The 12,171-nt window shown below is 34.1% G+C and overlaps 1 protein-coding gene and 1 non-coding gene across 7 annotated transcripts; one reads left to right on the top strand and one right to left on the bottom strand.

Moving 5' to 3' along the window:
* Positions 1–3,966: 3,966 nt before the first annotated feature.
* LOC148779938 (uncharacterized) lies at positions 3,967–10,907 on the bottom strand. Of its 6 annotated transcripts, none has more exons than XM_088850730.1 (5): positions 10,791–10,907; positions 10,594–10,645; positions 7,716–7,829; positions 7,313–7,510; positions 3,967–4,445 (listed from the first exon to the last, which is right to left on the bottom strand). In XM_088850730.1, the coding sequence occupies exons 3-5, from the start codon at positions 7,779–7,781 to the stop codon at positions 4,416–4,418; spliced, it is 294 nt and encodes a 97-aa protein (XP_088706856.1). In that variant the 5' UTR covers positions 7,782–7,829; positions 10,594–10,645; positions 10,791–10,907; the 3' UTR covers positions 3,967–4,415. The 6 variants fall into 6 exon arrangements, with proteins under 6 accessions (XP_088706856.1, XP_088706855.1, XP_088706857.1 ...); XM_088850729.1 differs by having other exon boundaries at positions 7,313–7,493; positions 7,587–7,829; positions 10,791–10,906; XM_088850731.1 differs by having other exon boundaries at positions 10,780–10,896.
* On the top strand, positions 10,749–10,830 carry TRNAS-GCU (transfer RNA serine (anticodon GCU)). The gene has a single exon. It is a non-coding gene; the product is annotated as a tRNA-Ser (tRNA).
* Positions 10,908–12,171: the final 1,264 nt, after the last annotated feature.

Here is a 12,171-nt window from a genome sequence, read left to right as displayed (position 1 = left end):
TTTGCTCAATATCACTTCATTATTGCATTGCCAAATTCAGATATAAATGTAATTAATGCCATCCTCTTTGACCGCATTTACTTAATTTGTTAGGCGCACCCCTACCAAATTATTTTTAATATTTAAATGAGTAATGATCTTATAGGACCTTCCACCACTCATGTGTATAGGATCAAAAAGATTACTATTAAAGTTGATACGGATCTTTAGAAAAGTTATCATATGGGTGTGGGATTTGACTTTTCTATAGATTCGTGCCAAATTTAATAGTGATCTTTTGGGGTCCTACACATATGGATAGGGGAGGGTCTTATAGGATCATTCATCTGTTTAAATATACATATATTTAATATAATATTTATAGAGTAATGACACAATGAGATCCTCCCACACGCATGTGAGTATGACCTAAAGAATCAGCTGTTAAATTTTGATACAGATCTCTTAAAAAGTTATCAATGAACCCATTCACCCAAGTCTCACACCCATATCATAAAGTTATCAATAAACTCATTCACCCAAGTCTCACACCCATATCATAACTTTCTAGAGATCTGTGTCAAAACTTAATGATACTTCTTTTGGTCGTCATTGATAAATACTTTATAATTAAATCACAAAATATAAGTAGAATGTTAAATACTTAATCTCTCAAAGATATTTAGATAAATTTCCCTTTATAAATTTATCACTTTTCTCAATGAATCTAATTCAAGCAAACCAAAGAAACAGTACAGCCACATAAATCTAATGGAAAATTGTTTTATATGGTGGGGAGCGCATTTCTACATTTATGGTCCATACGTCTTAAAGATGAATTTAAATAGGTGTTCCAGCAAAAAATAATTGAAATTATCAATCCAAATGTTTTCTTAATAAAGTTATTATTTTTAATTTTTAAAATTTATTTATTTTTTTCATACTCAGGATCTCTATGTTAAATATTATATGTCCTTAAAAATTAGATCAAAAAATACAACTCAAAAACAGATTTTTAAGAGGCAGCTCATTGTACATGGACTCATAAAATCCGTATCCAAATCTAATCAAAGCAACAAAACAAACCCAAAAGTCTACGTCCTCTCTATTAAAAGTCTTAAAGTATGCACTACCATGATTGTCCACTACCTTGCATGTCATTTACACTAACAGTGACAGCTCACATGGTTTTTCCAAGGGGGTTTAGGGATTTGCTCAATATCACTTCATTATTGCATTGCCAAATTTAGATATACATGATCATTAATGCCATTTTTTCGGATCAAATTTATTTATTTTGATATGTTGCACCCTTATCGAATCATTTTTAATATTTAAATATATATATATATTTAATATAATTTTTATAAGGTAATTATAGTATGAGACTCTTCCACTCGTATCTGAATAGGACACTAAAATATTACTATTAAAATTTGACACAGATATCTAAAAAAGTTATCAATGAATCTATTCACCTAAATCCCACACTCATGCCTAAACTTTTCAAAAAATATGTGTTAAAAGTTAATGATGATCTTTTGAAGTTTTCCTCATATGAATATAAAAAGGTCTTATAGGATCATTACCCAAATTTATATACATCTAAACATATATTTTTAATTTTTAAGTCAAGTCTTGATCTGGCCCAAGTCAAATAACCATGGCCAAGGCTCATGCTTCTTCGGCTATCTCGATGAAGATGATTTGACTATCAATTATCAATGGGGTGCCGTTGGCATACAGAACGCCTTTGATAGTGTAGAGGTGTAGAGGTACGACGCTCTTCAGATTTTATCATGGCATATAATTTTGGTATAAAATCTTAATAAGATTATCTCAAAATCTATTTTTATATTTAATTATAAAATTTTAGCTTTTCAAAAATTGATAGAATAAAGTAAATATATAAACATACGAAAACCTAGAAAATAGACTGGTAAAATGTTGTAAAATACATTATTTTCTAACCTTAAAATCTTTTTAGTTTTTCATAACCATCAAAAGTTTTTTCAACATTAAAACAACCTTTTTCGATAGATTTTTGAAGGGCATCGGTAGTTCTATATTATAAGGTAGCATCGTTATATAAACTTTTTCCATTATAATTAGCTCGGATATACATCATCCCACAACCGCCACCAAAAAGCTTCGAACCCATCAACCAAACATGAACCCACTAAAATCCCTAGAAGAACACTACAAGAAGGCTTGCATGTATACCATCAAACTTCTCAAGTAGTGCCCACCAATGTTGGAAAAATCAAATCGAAACGTTTAACGACATAGGCATGGAAGCGGCTCAACCGGCCTAAACCGTAAACTAGCCGGTTCAACCATTTTAATCAGACAAGTCTTAGGCGAACAAAAATGTGTTAAAAATTACAAAATATACAACATATATATATATATATATATATATATATATATATATATATATATATATATATATATATATATATACACTAAAATATGAAAAATATATTTAAAGAAGAGAAAAATTTATCTAAAGCCGAAGCTCTACACAATCAAATTAGATCCTACCCCAAAAGTTTCACTAGAAGAGGTTGTTTTGATGCCCAACTGTCCTCAAATTGATCATCTCAACATCAAGATGCATGGACATGAGAAAAAAAAATGAATTTCAAGTTTTGGAAATAATGTTTTTTGTAATGTATTTTTAGACCGTCAATTTTCAAGATTTTCAAGTTTTCATAGATTTGTCAATCTACACTATTTTTAAAGCTTTCAACTTCATAGATAAATATGAAAATATATTTTAAAGTTATCATAAAGATTTTCAGTATTGAAACCACATTTCTCGACACTGTTTGAAGGTAGGCTCTAATTTGATTATTTAAAGCCTAAGCTCTATACAAACCGCACCCTTTAAAGAATGATTAAACAAAGCACATCCAAATGATGTTGAAAATTAATGAAAAAATGAATTTTAAAGAATCAATTTGTGCTCAAGGGTATTTTTGAAATTTTTAAAAAGACGGAAAAATATAAAAATATTTATGCCCAAAACAATTTCTAATTTTGCTATAATAATGGAAAAACATTAAAAATACATTACAAACAAAATCTCTTGTTTTATATAATTTTTTTTAATTACTAGGCCAATACCGGTCAGAATGGGCGATTTTTCCAACAACGGTGCCAACCTATTTCAAGGTGGCAAATAATTTGATAGGGCTGCTGCCCTATCAAAGTAAGTAAAGCCGTGCCTTATAACTCATCCAAAATTACAATTCAAGCATTGAAAAACCTTGACAACAATATTTCCAACTTGAACATTATGATTGTAGAAAAAATAGGATTTCAAACTCTAAAAATAATGTACATTGTAATAAATTATCTAAACAGTCTATTTTACCCTAAAAATAAACGTTACATATCCACAAGGTCTATTTTTAATTTTAAATTGATTTTAGAGCCATCATAGAGATTTCTTTTGCAAAAAGAGCTTTCCAAACGAAAAATTGAAGTGAAATTTTATATTATTTTCATATTTTTAACTTCAAATTGACTTTAGAACCATCATAGAGATTTCTTTTTGCCAAAGCTTTCCAAACGAAAAATTGAGGTGGGGTTTTATTTTGTTTCATAAAGCGTAAGCCTTATAAAAACCTCATCCTTTCAAGATTGATGAAGAAAGGGGAACGGAATGGAGAGGTATACTTCATCCACGTCAATAGGGAACGGAATGGAAAGGCTGACGCCCTTGCCGAAGAACCTATACATCCAGTGACTTCACTTCATTTTCTTTTATTTTCTTTGTATTCTCCTTTTGTCTCTTTTTCTCCTTTTCTCTTTCTGTCTAGTTGCATTTTAAAATTCCAAATAAAAAAAAATTGATGAAGAAAGGGCAACCCCATTAGGTGGGATAAGGCCAGCATCCTATCCCATTAGAGGGAAGGTTCTCATACAATATGTGGCTGCTTTTGATTAATCAATAGGAGCAATATTAACCGGTGCAACAAGGAGAGCAAGGCTCTGGCTTTATACTACTTGAACCACATGATAGTATGTGCAGAATACACACATTTACATGAAAATATATGCATTCTCTCATTAGCTACTTTCTATAGCATTAGCTCATAGTGCAAAATCTCCCAAAAAAATATTATTTTCAGGGGGTTTCGCAAATTTGGTAGATGAACCATTCTCATTCTGATAAACATGCTCATGAAAAAAATAAAATAAAATAAATTTTCTGAATGTCTTCACCAAATGCAAGGGATTTATACAATTTGCTAGCACCTCACCAACAGCATGAATCTCATATGCAAGGTGTTGAACCGAAAATGTATCAGACACCGTCAAAATTGGCTTCCATCATGCATCGAGGATTAAAGTAGCCGATGGGCCAGTGAAAAGTTTCATCACTTGATACATCGTCCCAATGCAAGTTAACAACGAAAGTAGGGCTATCACTTGTTCAAAACTGCCTTGTCAAGGACCTGTGATTACAACATTTATGTGTTATTCTCCACTTAGATCAGCATTGTCACTTTTTCAAGGAGGCTTCATCAAGGACTAGAGAGAGAGGGAGAGAGAGAGAGAGAGAGAGAGAAAGAGAGATCCCTTCAGGCATGCGAAACACAGAAAATCACTAACAGGGTAAGCTGGCACACATGCAACCAAAAATTACTACTGGTAACTGATAATGTCACTGACGAATGGTAATAAATTTGGAAGAAAATCTTACCAAAAAAAAGGCTAAAAACATCATCATCAACAGAAACAATATCAACATGACTAACTTGAATTATGACAAAATCAATTTACTACTGTTACTCCACGTATTAGTATCACAGCTGGTTTTTTTTTTTTAAGAAAAATATCAAGAAATATGGAAAAGCAACTCAACTATGAGCATTTATATGAACCCAAAAAAATAAAAGCTTGAGGAGCATTTACACTGGAACTTTTTCTTAAAAAACAGCTGCTAAAAAATATCCTTTGGAAAAGGTGACTTTTTTAGGCTTTGAAATAGTATCTTTTGGTTTTTTTTTGCCCCCTTTATTGAAAGGCCATAACTTTAAAGTTATTACAAACCAAAGAACCTCTAATTTTCTGTGGTTTTGACATCATATTTAAAATTACTTTTCTCGTAATTTTTTGTAGCATAGTTCTAAAATAAATTTATTAGTAGCCACTTAGGAGTCTTTTGTTGGGAGGATCATTCTCACCAATGCAAGATCTGCTCTAGAAATCTGTAAGAGTCAATGAAAAGATGGAAAGAATGCAATAGGAGTTTCTTCGGAAGCGTGGGATTGGAGGCTGAGGGGCACAACTGCCATATTCCATTTAAGAGAAGTTAATTTAGGAATAAGTAGCCTCGACAAGTTGGCTAAGGCATAGTTACCGTGATCTCTTTCCTTGCTTGGTAATCCCTTGTAGAACCTCGATTCTTTCTATCCCAGAGCGGATCTCGTCTGAACCTCAATTTAGTGTTTTTGGGATCTCGCTCTATCTTATAAGGGAACAAGTTCCTTACAATTTAATTTCGCGTTCCTGCACATTACAAGATCTAGTTCCCTAGTCACATGGTTCGCACGAAAGTGCATTGGGATCTAGATTCCAAAATAACATAACATAAGCATTATCATATATGGCATCCAGATCCCACCAATATGGGATCGCTTTAAAGTTCCTTATTTATTTCATAGAAGACTAAGCATACGTGCTGTTCATTAACAACGCCGGGAGCTACATTTTAAAGCCACGGATCCTTACTACCTACACGAAGAACTCTTGTTCTAAGAAAATGGAGCCCACTCCTATAATAGTTATTCCTAACTCCATAATATGTTGGATCACTTTTAGTAATGCGTTCCCAGAGTAAAGAAACTCAAAAAAAATGCCCTTGGGAACTTCGCTTTTTACGTATAGGATCTCTCACCTTTATATAATAATTCTAGATCCTATGTAATAATGGAGCATCGATCTCCAATACAAATAGACCTCGATCCCGACCTTTGAGCCTGTACAGGCACCGATCCCCAACACAAGGATCTTCAGTATAGCTTTGATCCGCCGATCCCTTCCCCAATCTTGGAACCGTTCCCGTTCTCGTACCCAACAACTGTGGGAAGGCATGGGAATCAAGAAAGCATTATATGAACACATAAGTATTCTTGACTGGTTAGCAGCTGACATTTAGCAGCATTACATCTCGAGTTCAATTCCTATAACTAAACTACCAAAAAAAAGGACCAAAGGAATCTAAGGTCATCAGTGTTTATCACCTCCAAACAATGAAAGGATAGAGATGCAGACTGAGGGAATGACACACAGTGGACATGGGAAGGGCAATAGGGATTAATTGTTTCAGTTTTCTATGCCTTGGAGGTTCATTAATAAGGTTAAGATGGTTAGTCATAAGGAGAATGAGATCTTGGATATGGGCCAAGTTCAGTGCCTAGTGAGGCATATAGGACATTCATAAATATGGCTTCACGTTCAACCTAAAAGTTTAGGATCATGGATTGTTTGAAGAGTGTGTGTGTGTACGTGCATGAATGTCTTTGTATGTGTTGGCTGGAAGCATCACTTTATCTCATGGATGAGGAGACAGTGAAGATTAGTAACACCTTCAATTGTCCAAAATGAACAATCATTGTAAAAGCTGGGTTAGAGAAGGATACAACCTCATTCTTGTATTCTTTCTTGGTTGCTTGGGACTGGGTAATGCCATCTTGTCAAGGCCGTTTGCTTTATAGTTGGATGGCAACATAGAACATGATTTTGATTGGGTATCCCCTTTAAGCAAGCGCTCCCATATCCAAAAGCACTTTATTACGTACAAAGAGGAATGGAGTGGACACAGAACCATCAATTACTGTAATCCTTGTTCATAAGTTTTGCAATAATGGTTTTGGAGTTTCTTTCTAGACCATTTTGTGTTCTATGGTTGATGCTGGAAATATTAGCTTTCCAATTAGGTGGTTGGTTGTTGGGCTCTTTCCTACTCCAAGGGAGCTCTCTATAACTCATGCCTGCCCTGCACTTATCAGTAGCTGAAAAGGGGGTAAGGACAGACCTCTAGATTTGTATGTATTGGAAGTGCAGTGACAAAGGAGACAAGATTAAAATCATTCTCATATATAGTTCATACTTTCGCCAATCACTATATATATATATATAAACTTTCCAGCATAAGATAATCATATTACATCTTTAAAAATTGAGCTTCTTGAAAGTGTACAACTTGCATCTGAAACAAAAATTGGCCATTCCATAGATTTTTTTTATTAATGATACTTTTCAGAACATATCAAAGTTCAAACTTACAAATTCTCCCTAAAAAGATGACATGAACTACCTTTTCTATGCCTTCCATTTCTGCTATCAATTTATCAAGCTCATCCCGGTCATATTCGGCTAGCAAAGCATCGGTTTCTCTGTCTGCTTCAGTTGTTCCCTTGTGCTCCTTCAACATGCCAGGCTCCTTCGATACAAACAGCTCTAGCCGGAGAAGTGGTTTGCTTATCATATCCATGGAGCTGCTAGACACAGCACACTGCAATATAATATAATACACTAATATAAAAAATACAATTATCTTCAGGACAAACATACAGTAACAAGAAAGGAACCTCTTTTGTCCGTGTGTGTATGCTAGGATTCCTTCAATCAGTTGGAGACAGTTCAAACAAATACAAACATGCTTATGAACGAATTTCATTTTCTCAAAAAATGCCATTGAGATGGTATATGGAGCATACTTTTAGCTTCCAATCGAAATCAAGCAATTCATGAGCTGGGATGGCCCTAGAACCATTCTCATTCATTTCTCCCCACCAACCACAATCCTTACCAAAAATACTTTGACCATATATCTGCAATCAGCAATTGTGAATCAATAAAAAGCCAAAAAGCAAGTGCCATAAGTGTAAAGAGCATAGTCATGAGGAGAATTCACTTAGAAAATAAATAAATCAAAGAAGAAAGATAAGAAAAGGGAACAAATATGATTGACAAGCTTTCATCATCATCATCATCCGAGCCTTATCCCAACTATTTGGGTTCGGCTTATGATTGACTAGCTATGGCAACTGGACAAAAAACTTTACTTCAGTGCTGCAAGAAATGCAAAAGGCTGGCATGTCTTTCAAGTATTTATAAAAAACTGGCTTCTAAATATATCAAAAGATAAACATTAAGTCACCAACTAATAGGCGATCTGCCAATCCTTTTGTGGAGGACAGTAACATCATGTTCAAATTCAACACAATACAGTCACTTCTCTGTCTCCCTCCCAAAAATAAAAAATAAAAAAAGAATCATGTTCAAATTACATACTCACTCAAGCCCAATTACCTGAAATCCTTAACAGAATCATAATATGACTAAAGTGTAATTCATATAATCTAGCCTCCTATGAAAAATTAGAGCAGTGCATGTCAATGTTTGCATTGCTGGTTTTTACACCATAAAAATACACAAACATGTATGTATAAGCCCACGTATACACAAATATATCACTAGATGTGTAAAATATGTGTAAAATTGGAGTAGAGGAGCTAATTTCACCAGTTTGGACACGATCTGCCTCATCTCATCAATGTTTTGGTCAACCATCAACCCCCACCCCCCAAACAAAAAACAACATACTTGGCACATAGTTTGAGAAGTGCAATTTCTAAATGAGAAGAAAGAAAATGCCCAAATATATATGGTATGGTATGTCAGAAAGAGACTAAATTGACCTTTACTAGAACCAAATAAGAAAAGATTCAATGTACGACATAAATTACATTCGAGCAAAACAAATAATAAATTACAACACCACCATTTTTACATTCAACCATACCACTCTGCAGGGGAGTATTCCCTGATGCATTATAAGATGTATGTTGAACACCGCAATCAGCAGCAGGAATTTTAATAGATTTCTCAAACTTAGTTTCAATAATCTTATGAGGGAAACAAATACATGTCATCGTCTTCAGATATCCTTTATAAAAACCCAAGAATACCAAGAGAAATCATCGGCAAATAACATAAGTAGACGTGCAAGTTTTGAAGCAACAAGAGGTTCCACACATCATTGAAATGCACAATTACAAACTTGAAGAACTTCTCAATGATGGTAAAGAAAAATAGAAGACCTGATGATCTGGCCATTTTTTGGTGAAGACAGCCAAATAGAAGACCAGAATAAGTGAAGTTTGTCGTTATTAAAATATGCCAGTTCCCGAAAGACTTGGAAACAATAACACACATTGGCCAGCTCTTAATCAAAGGAAAGATGTCCAAACAACCAAGGTCTCTTTAATTGGCTTCTTTTTTGAGATATCATTATCATGCATTTTAAAAGGAAATAATGAGAACACAAAAGAGAACAATCTTGATCAAGCAGCAAACTAAAACAAATGAAATTTTATTCTGCTAATAAGCACTAGGGAACTGCCAAAGATATATATATATATATATATATATATATATATATATATATATATATATATATATATATATATATATATATTGTATAAAGTAGAATTAGATAGACACTAACAAACGACTAAGATTTCAAATCACATGGTCAGAAGCACCCATTGTGTTCTGAGACTACGAGTTAAGTGTTTGCTGGAAGACTGCAACTAAGAGAGGTCTGGTAGGAGATAGTAAATGTCAATGTTGCAACACTTTGGCTTGTCTCCATGAAAATTATTTTATTTTATTCTTGGTATAGTTCACAGGTAGGATTTGAACTTGGGATGTAGTGCTGCAACAATCAACACCTTAAACAATCAAGCCCAATCTTGTTTTATTTTATATTTTGCATAGTTCACCGGAAGGATTCGAACTTGTTATGTAGTGTTGCAACCGCAAATACCTTAACCAAACAAGCCCAATCCCGGATTTCATTGCAGGCAACAAGTGTTTCTCCTGTTTCCTTCGAAGTTTCATAAGCCCAAAAATCTAAACTGAGGCCATCTAGAAAACCATTTTTCATAGCAGACCAATTTCACAAACATGAATATAATCGAACAAATACAACCCAATTTGATTCAACCTACAAATAATCTGAATTCGGATTTTTTTTTTTTTTTGTGACATATTAAATAGGTACATAGCATGACACCTATGAAAACATTTCGACAACAGGCCTCAAAATTATCAACACAGTGAAAAAACTTAAATAAATTGACCCCAAAAGAGATAGGATCCCATAACTAGATGAACCAAAAAATGCAAAAACAGTAAACAACTACCACAAATGGATTCAATCATTCACAGTAAGGCAAGCAAAAAAAGATTTTACGAGACAATTTTGAGAACTTCTATCAGCAGGATGCACTGATGGGAATAAAAACTGCACCAAAAAAAAAGAAGAAAATGGCAAGGGCCCAATGCCACTGAAAACAGTATAAACAATAAATTTGTTTAGTGGGTCATCAGGAACCAATACCAAGCCTTAAAATATCCCAATTAAGTTCATTTGAACCTACCCAAAAGAGGAAAGATTTTTGTTTAGTGGCTCATCAGGAACGAGTTTCAAAGTCTAGATTTGCAACTAGGATGCGGAAAAGTAAATACAAAATTCAAATCCTAAGATTTACCCAAAATTAAGCAAAGAACACAAAAAAAAAAAATTACCTAAATGAAAGGCTCCTGAAGCAAGCCTGCCTGTGTGGGCACCATACGCAGGCTGCAAAGAAAGGGAGAGGTAGACTGTGAGAGACTGTGGTGGGAGATATCTAGCGGAGAGAATGATATATAAAAATAAGACAGAGATGAATGCATATCCAATCGACGCTTTGGCCGAGTGGTTAAGGCGTGTGCCTGCTAAGTACATGGGGTTTCCCCGCGAGAGTTCGAATCTCTCAGGCGTCGCCCAAAATCTTGCTTTCTGATGAGGGCTCTCTACTTGTGAACTTTATTTTTATTTTCTTTTTTTATGCTTCACTTTGATAACACTTCCATGATTTATTTTGTGTAATATGCTTGTCATTTTTTTTTCCTTTTTTTTTTCTTTTTGGATGCTTCACTTTTATAACACTTATTTTATTTCTTTTGCCTTTTTTTTTATACTATTTTTTATGCTTCACTTTGATAACTGGCCCGAACCAAGCCAATGAGGCCCTAGTTTATTTACATTCGTAGTTATTCCGATAAATCCAAAAGATTTTCATTTCTAACTCTTTCAATTCATAAGTTTTTTGTTATGAATTTTATTCAGGATTTCATATTATAATTATATTGATTTCATAAATTCGGACATTTAGTTTGAATATAAATCCGGAATATATTGAGAAAATGTAGAAATAATACGGGCATATAAATAACAAAAAAACCCAACCCTTTTTATCATTCTGAATAAGTAATCGATTGAGTGGTTAGCATAAAATCCAAAGAAATTTGATAAAAAAAAAAAAAAAACCTAAAAGAAAACTTAAAGAAAGAGACGGCTAGGCCAGACTAGTTGCACCCTGGCCAGGCCTGGCCCTCAAACAATGATAGTGCGGCCTTTGGGGCATGGTTGGTTGGACTTGGCCCAAGGGCCCAGCCTCAGGCCATATATGTGGCCCAGGCCCGAATTTTTATGGCCCGGCTGCCCAGCCACCCTCATTCTTTCCATCATTTGCTACACTATATCCTTGGACAAAAAAAAAGCATCGGGAGAGTAAGAAGACATGCGCAACTTTGGTGAATTATGAAGGATTTTGTAGATTTAGCTTTCATTATTTCTAAATCCATGGTGAATTGTGCAGGATTTTGTAGATTTTGTTTCATTACTTCTTAGTCTAGGGAAAGTTTCTAGTAGTTCACCTTTTTCTTTTTCTTGATATATTAACGGTGGAAAGGAGGGCGGGACATCATATCGAGGCATCGGTCCCCCTAACTACCTACACGCCCCCCCCAGTCCCCTTGGTTCATTTTCATGGGAAATCTTATTAAAATATATTTCTCAGAAATCAGCTTCATACCTTTATGAAATATTAAAATAAGTAAATAAATAAATTGTTTTGTAACGTGTGAAGCCACTTTTTATGAAATGCCGCCAAATTCTGCAGCAGTCTGTGAACATTTGACTTTCTTGGGCATCGCTTTCCCGTGAAACAAATATGGAAAAGTAGCATGTTCAACAGAAAGCTCTTATTTCACATGAATCAAACGTGCAAAATTACATACACACATGCGCCATGGTATTTTTATGAGATTGTCTAGACTCTT

This window comes from Amborella trichopoda, chromosome 11, assembly GCF_054954075.1.
Source record: "Amborella trichopoda isolate Santa Cruz 75 chromosome 11, AtrichopodaSantaCruz75HAP2 v2.0, whole genome shotgun sequence".
NCBI classification, from domain to species: domain Eukaryota; kingdom Viridiplantae; phylum Streptophyta; class Magnoliopsida; order Amborellales; family Amborellaceae; genus Amborella; species Amborella trichopoda.
Note: the sequence above shows the minus strand (reverse complement) of the source record. Positions and strands in the feature narration are given on the sequence as shown.

Bases quoted from the DNA above. Each gene is read 5' to 3' on its own strand.
- LOC148779938 (XM_088850729.1), bottom strand. From the start codon at position 7,693: ATGGCATTTTTTGAGAAAATGAAATTCGTTCATAAGCATGTTTGTATT. The intron at 7,494-7,586 runs GTTCCTTTCTTG...TGTGTCTAGCAG, and splicing joins TACACACACGGACAAAAGAG to CTCCATGGATATGATAAGCA. The intron at 4,446-7,312 runs GTAGTTCATGTC...TTGTAATCACAG, and splicing joins AAATGGAAGGCATAGAAAAG to GTCCTTGACAAGGCAGTTTT.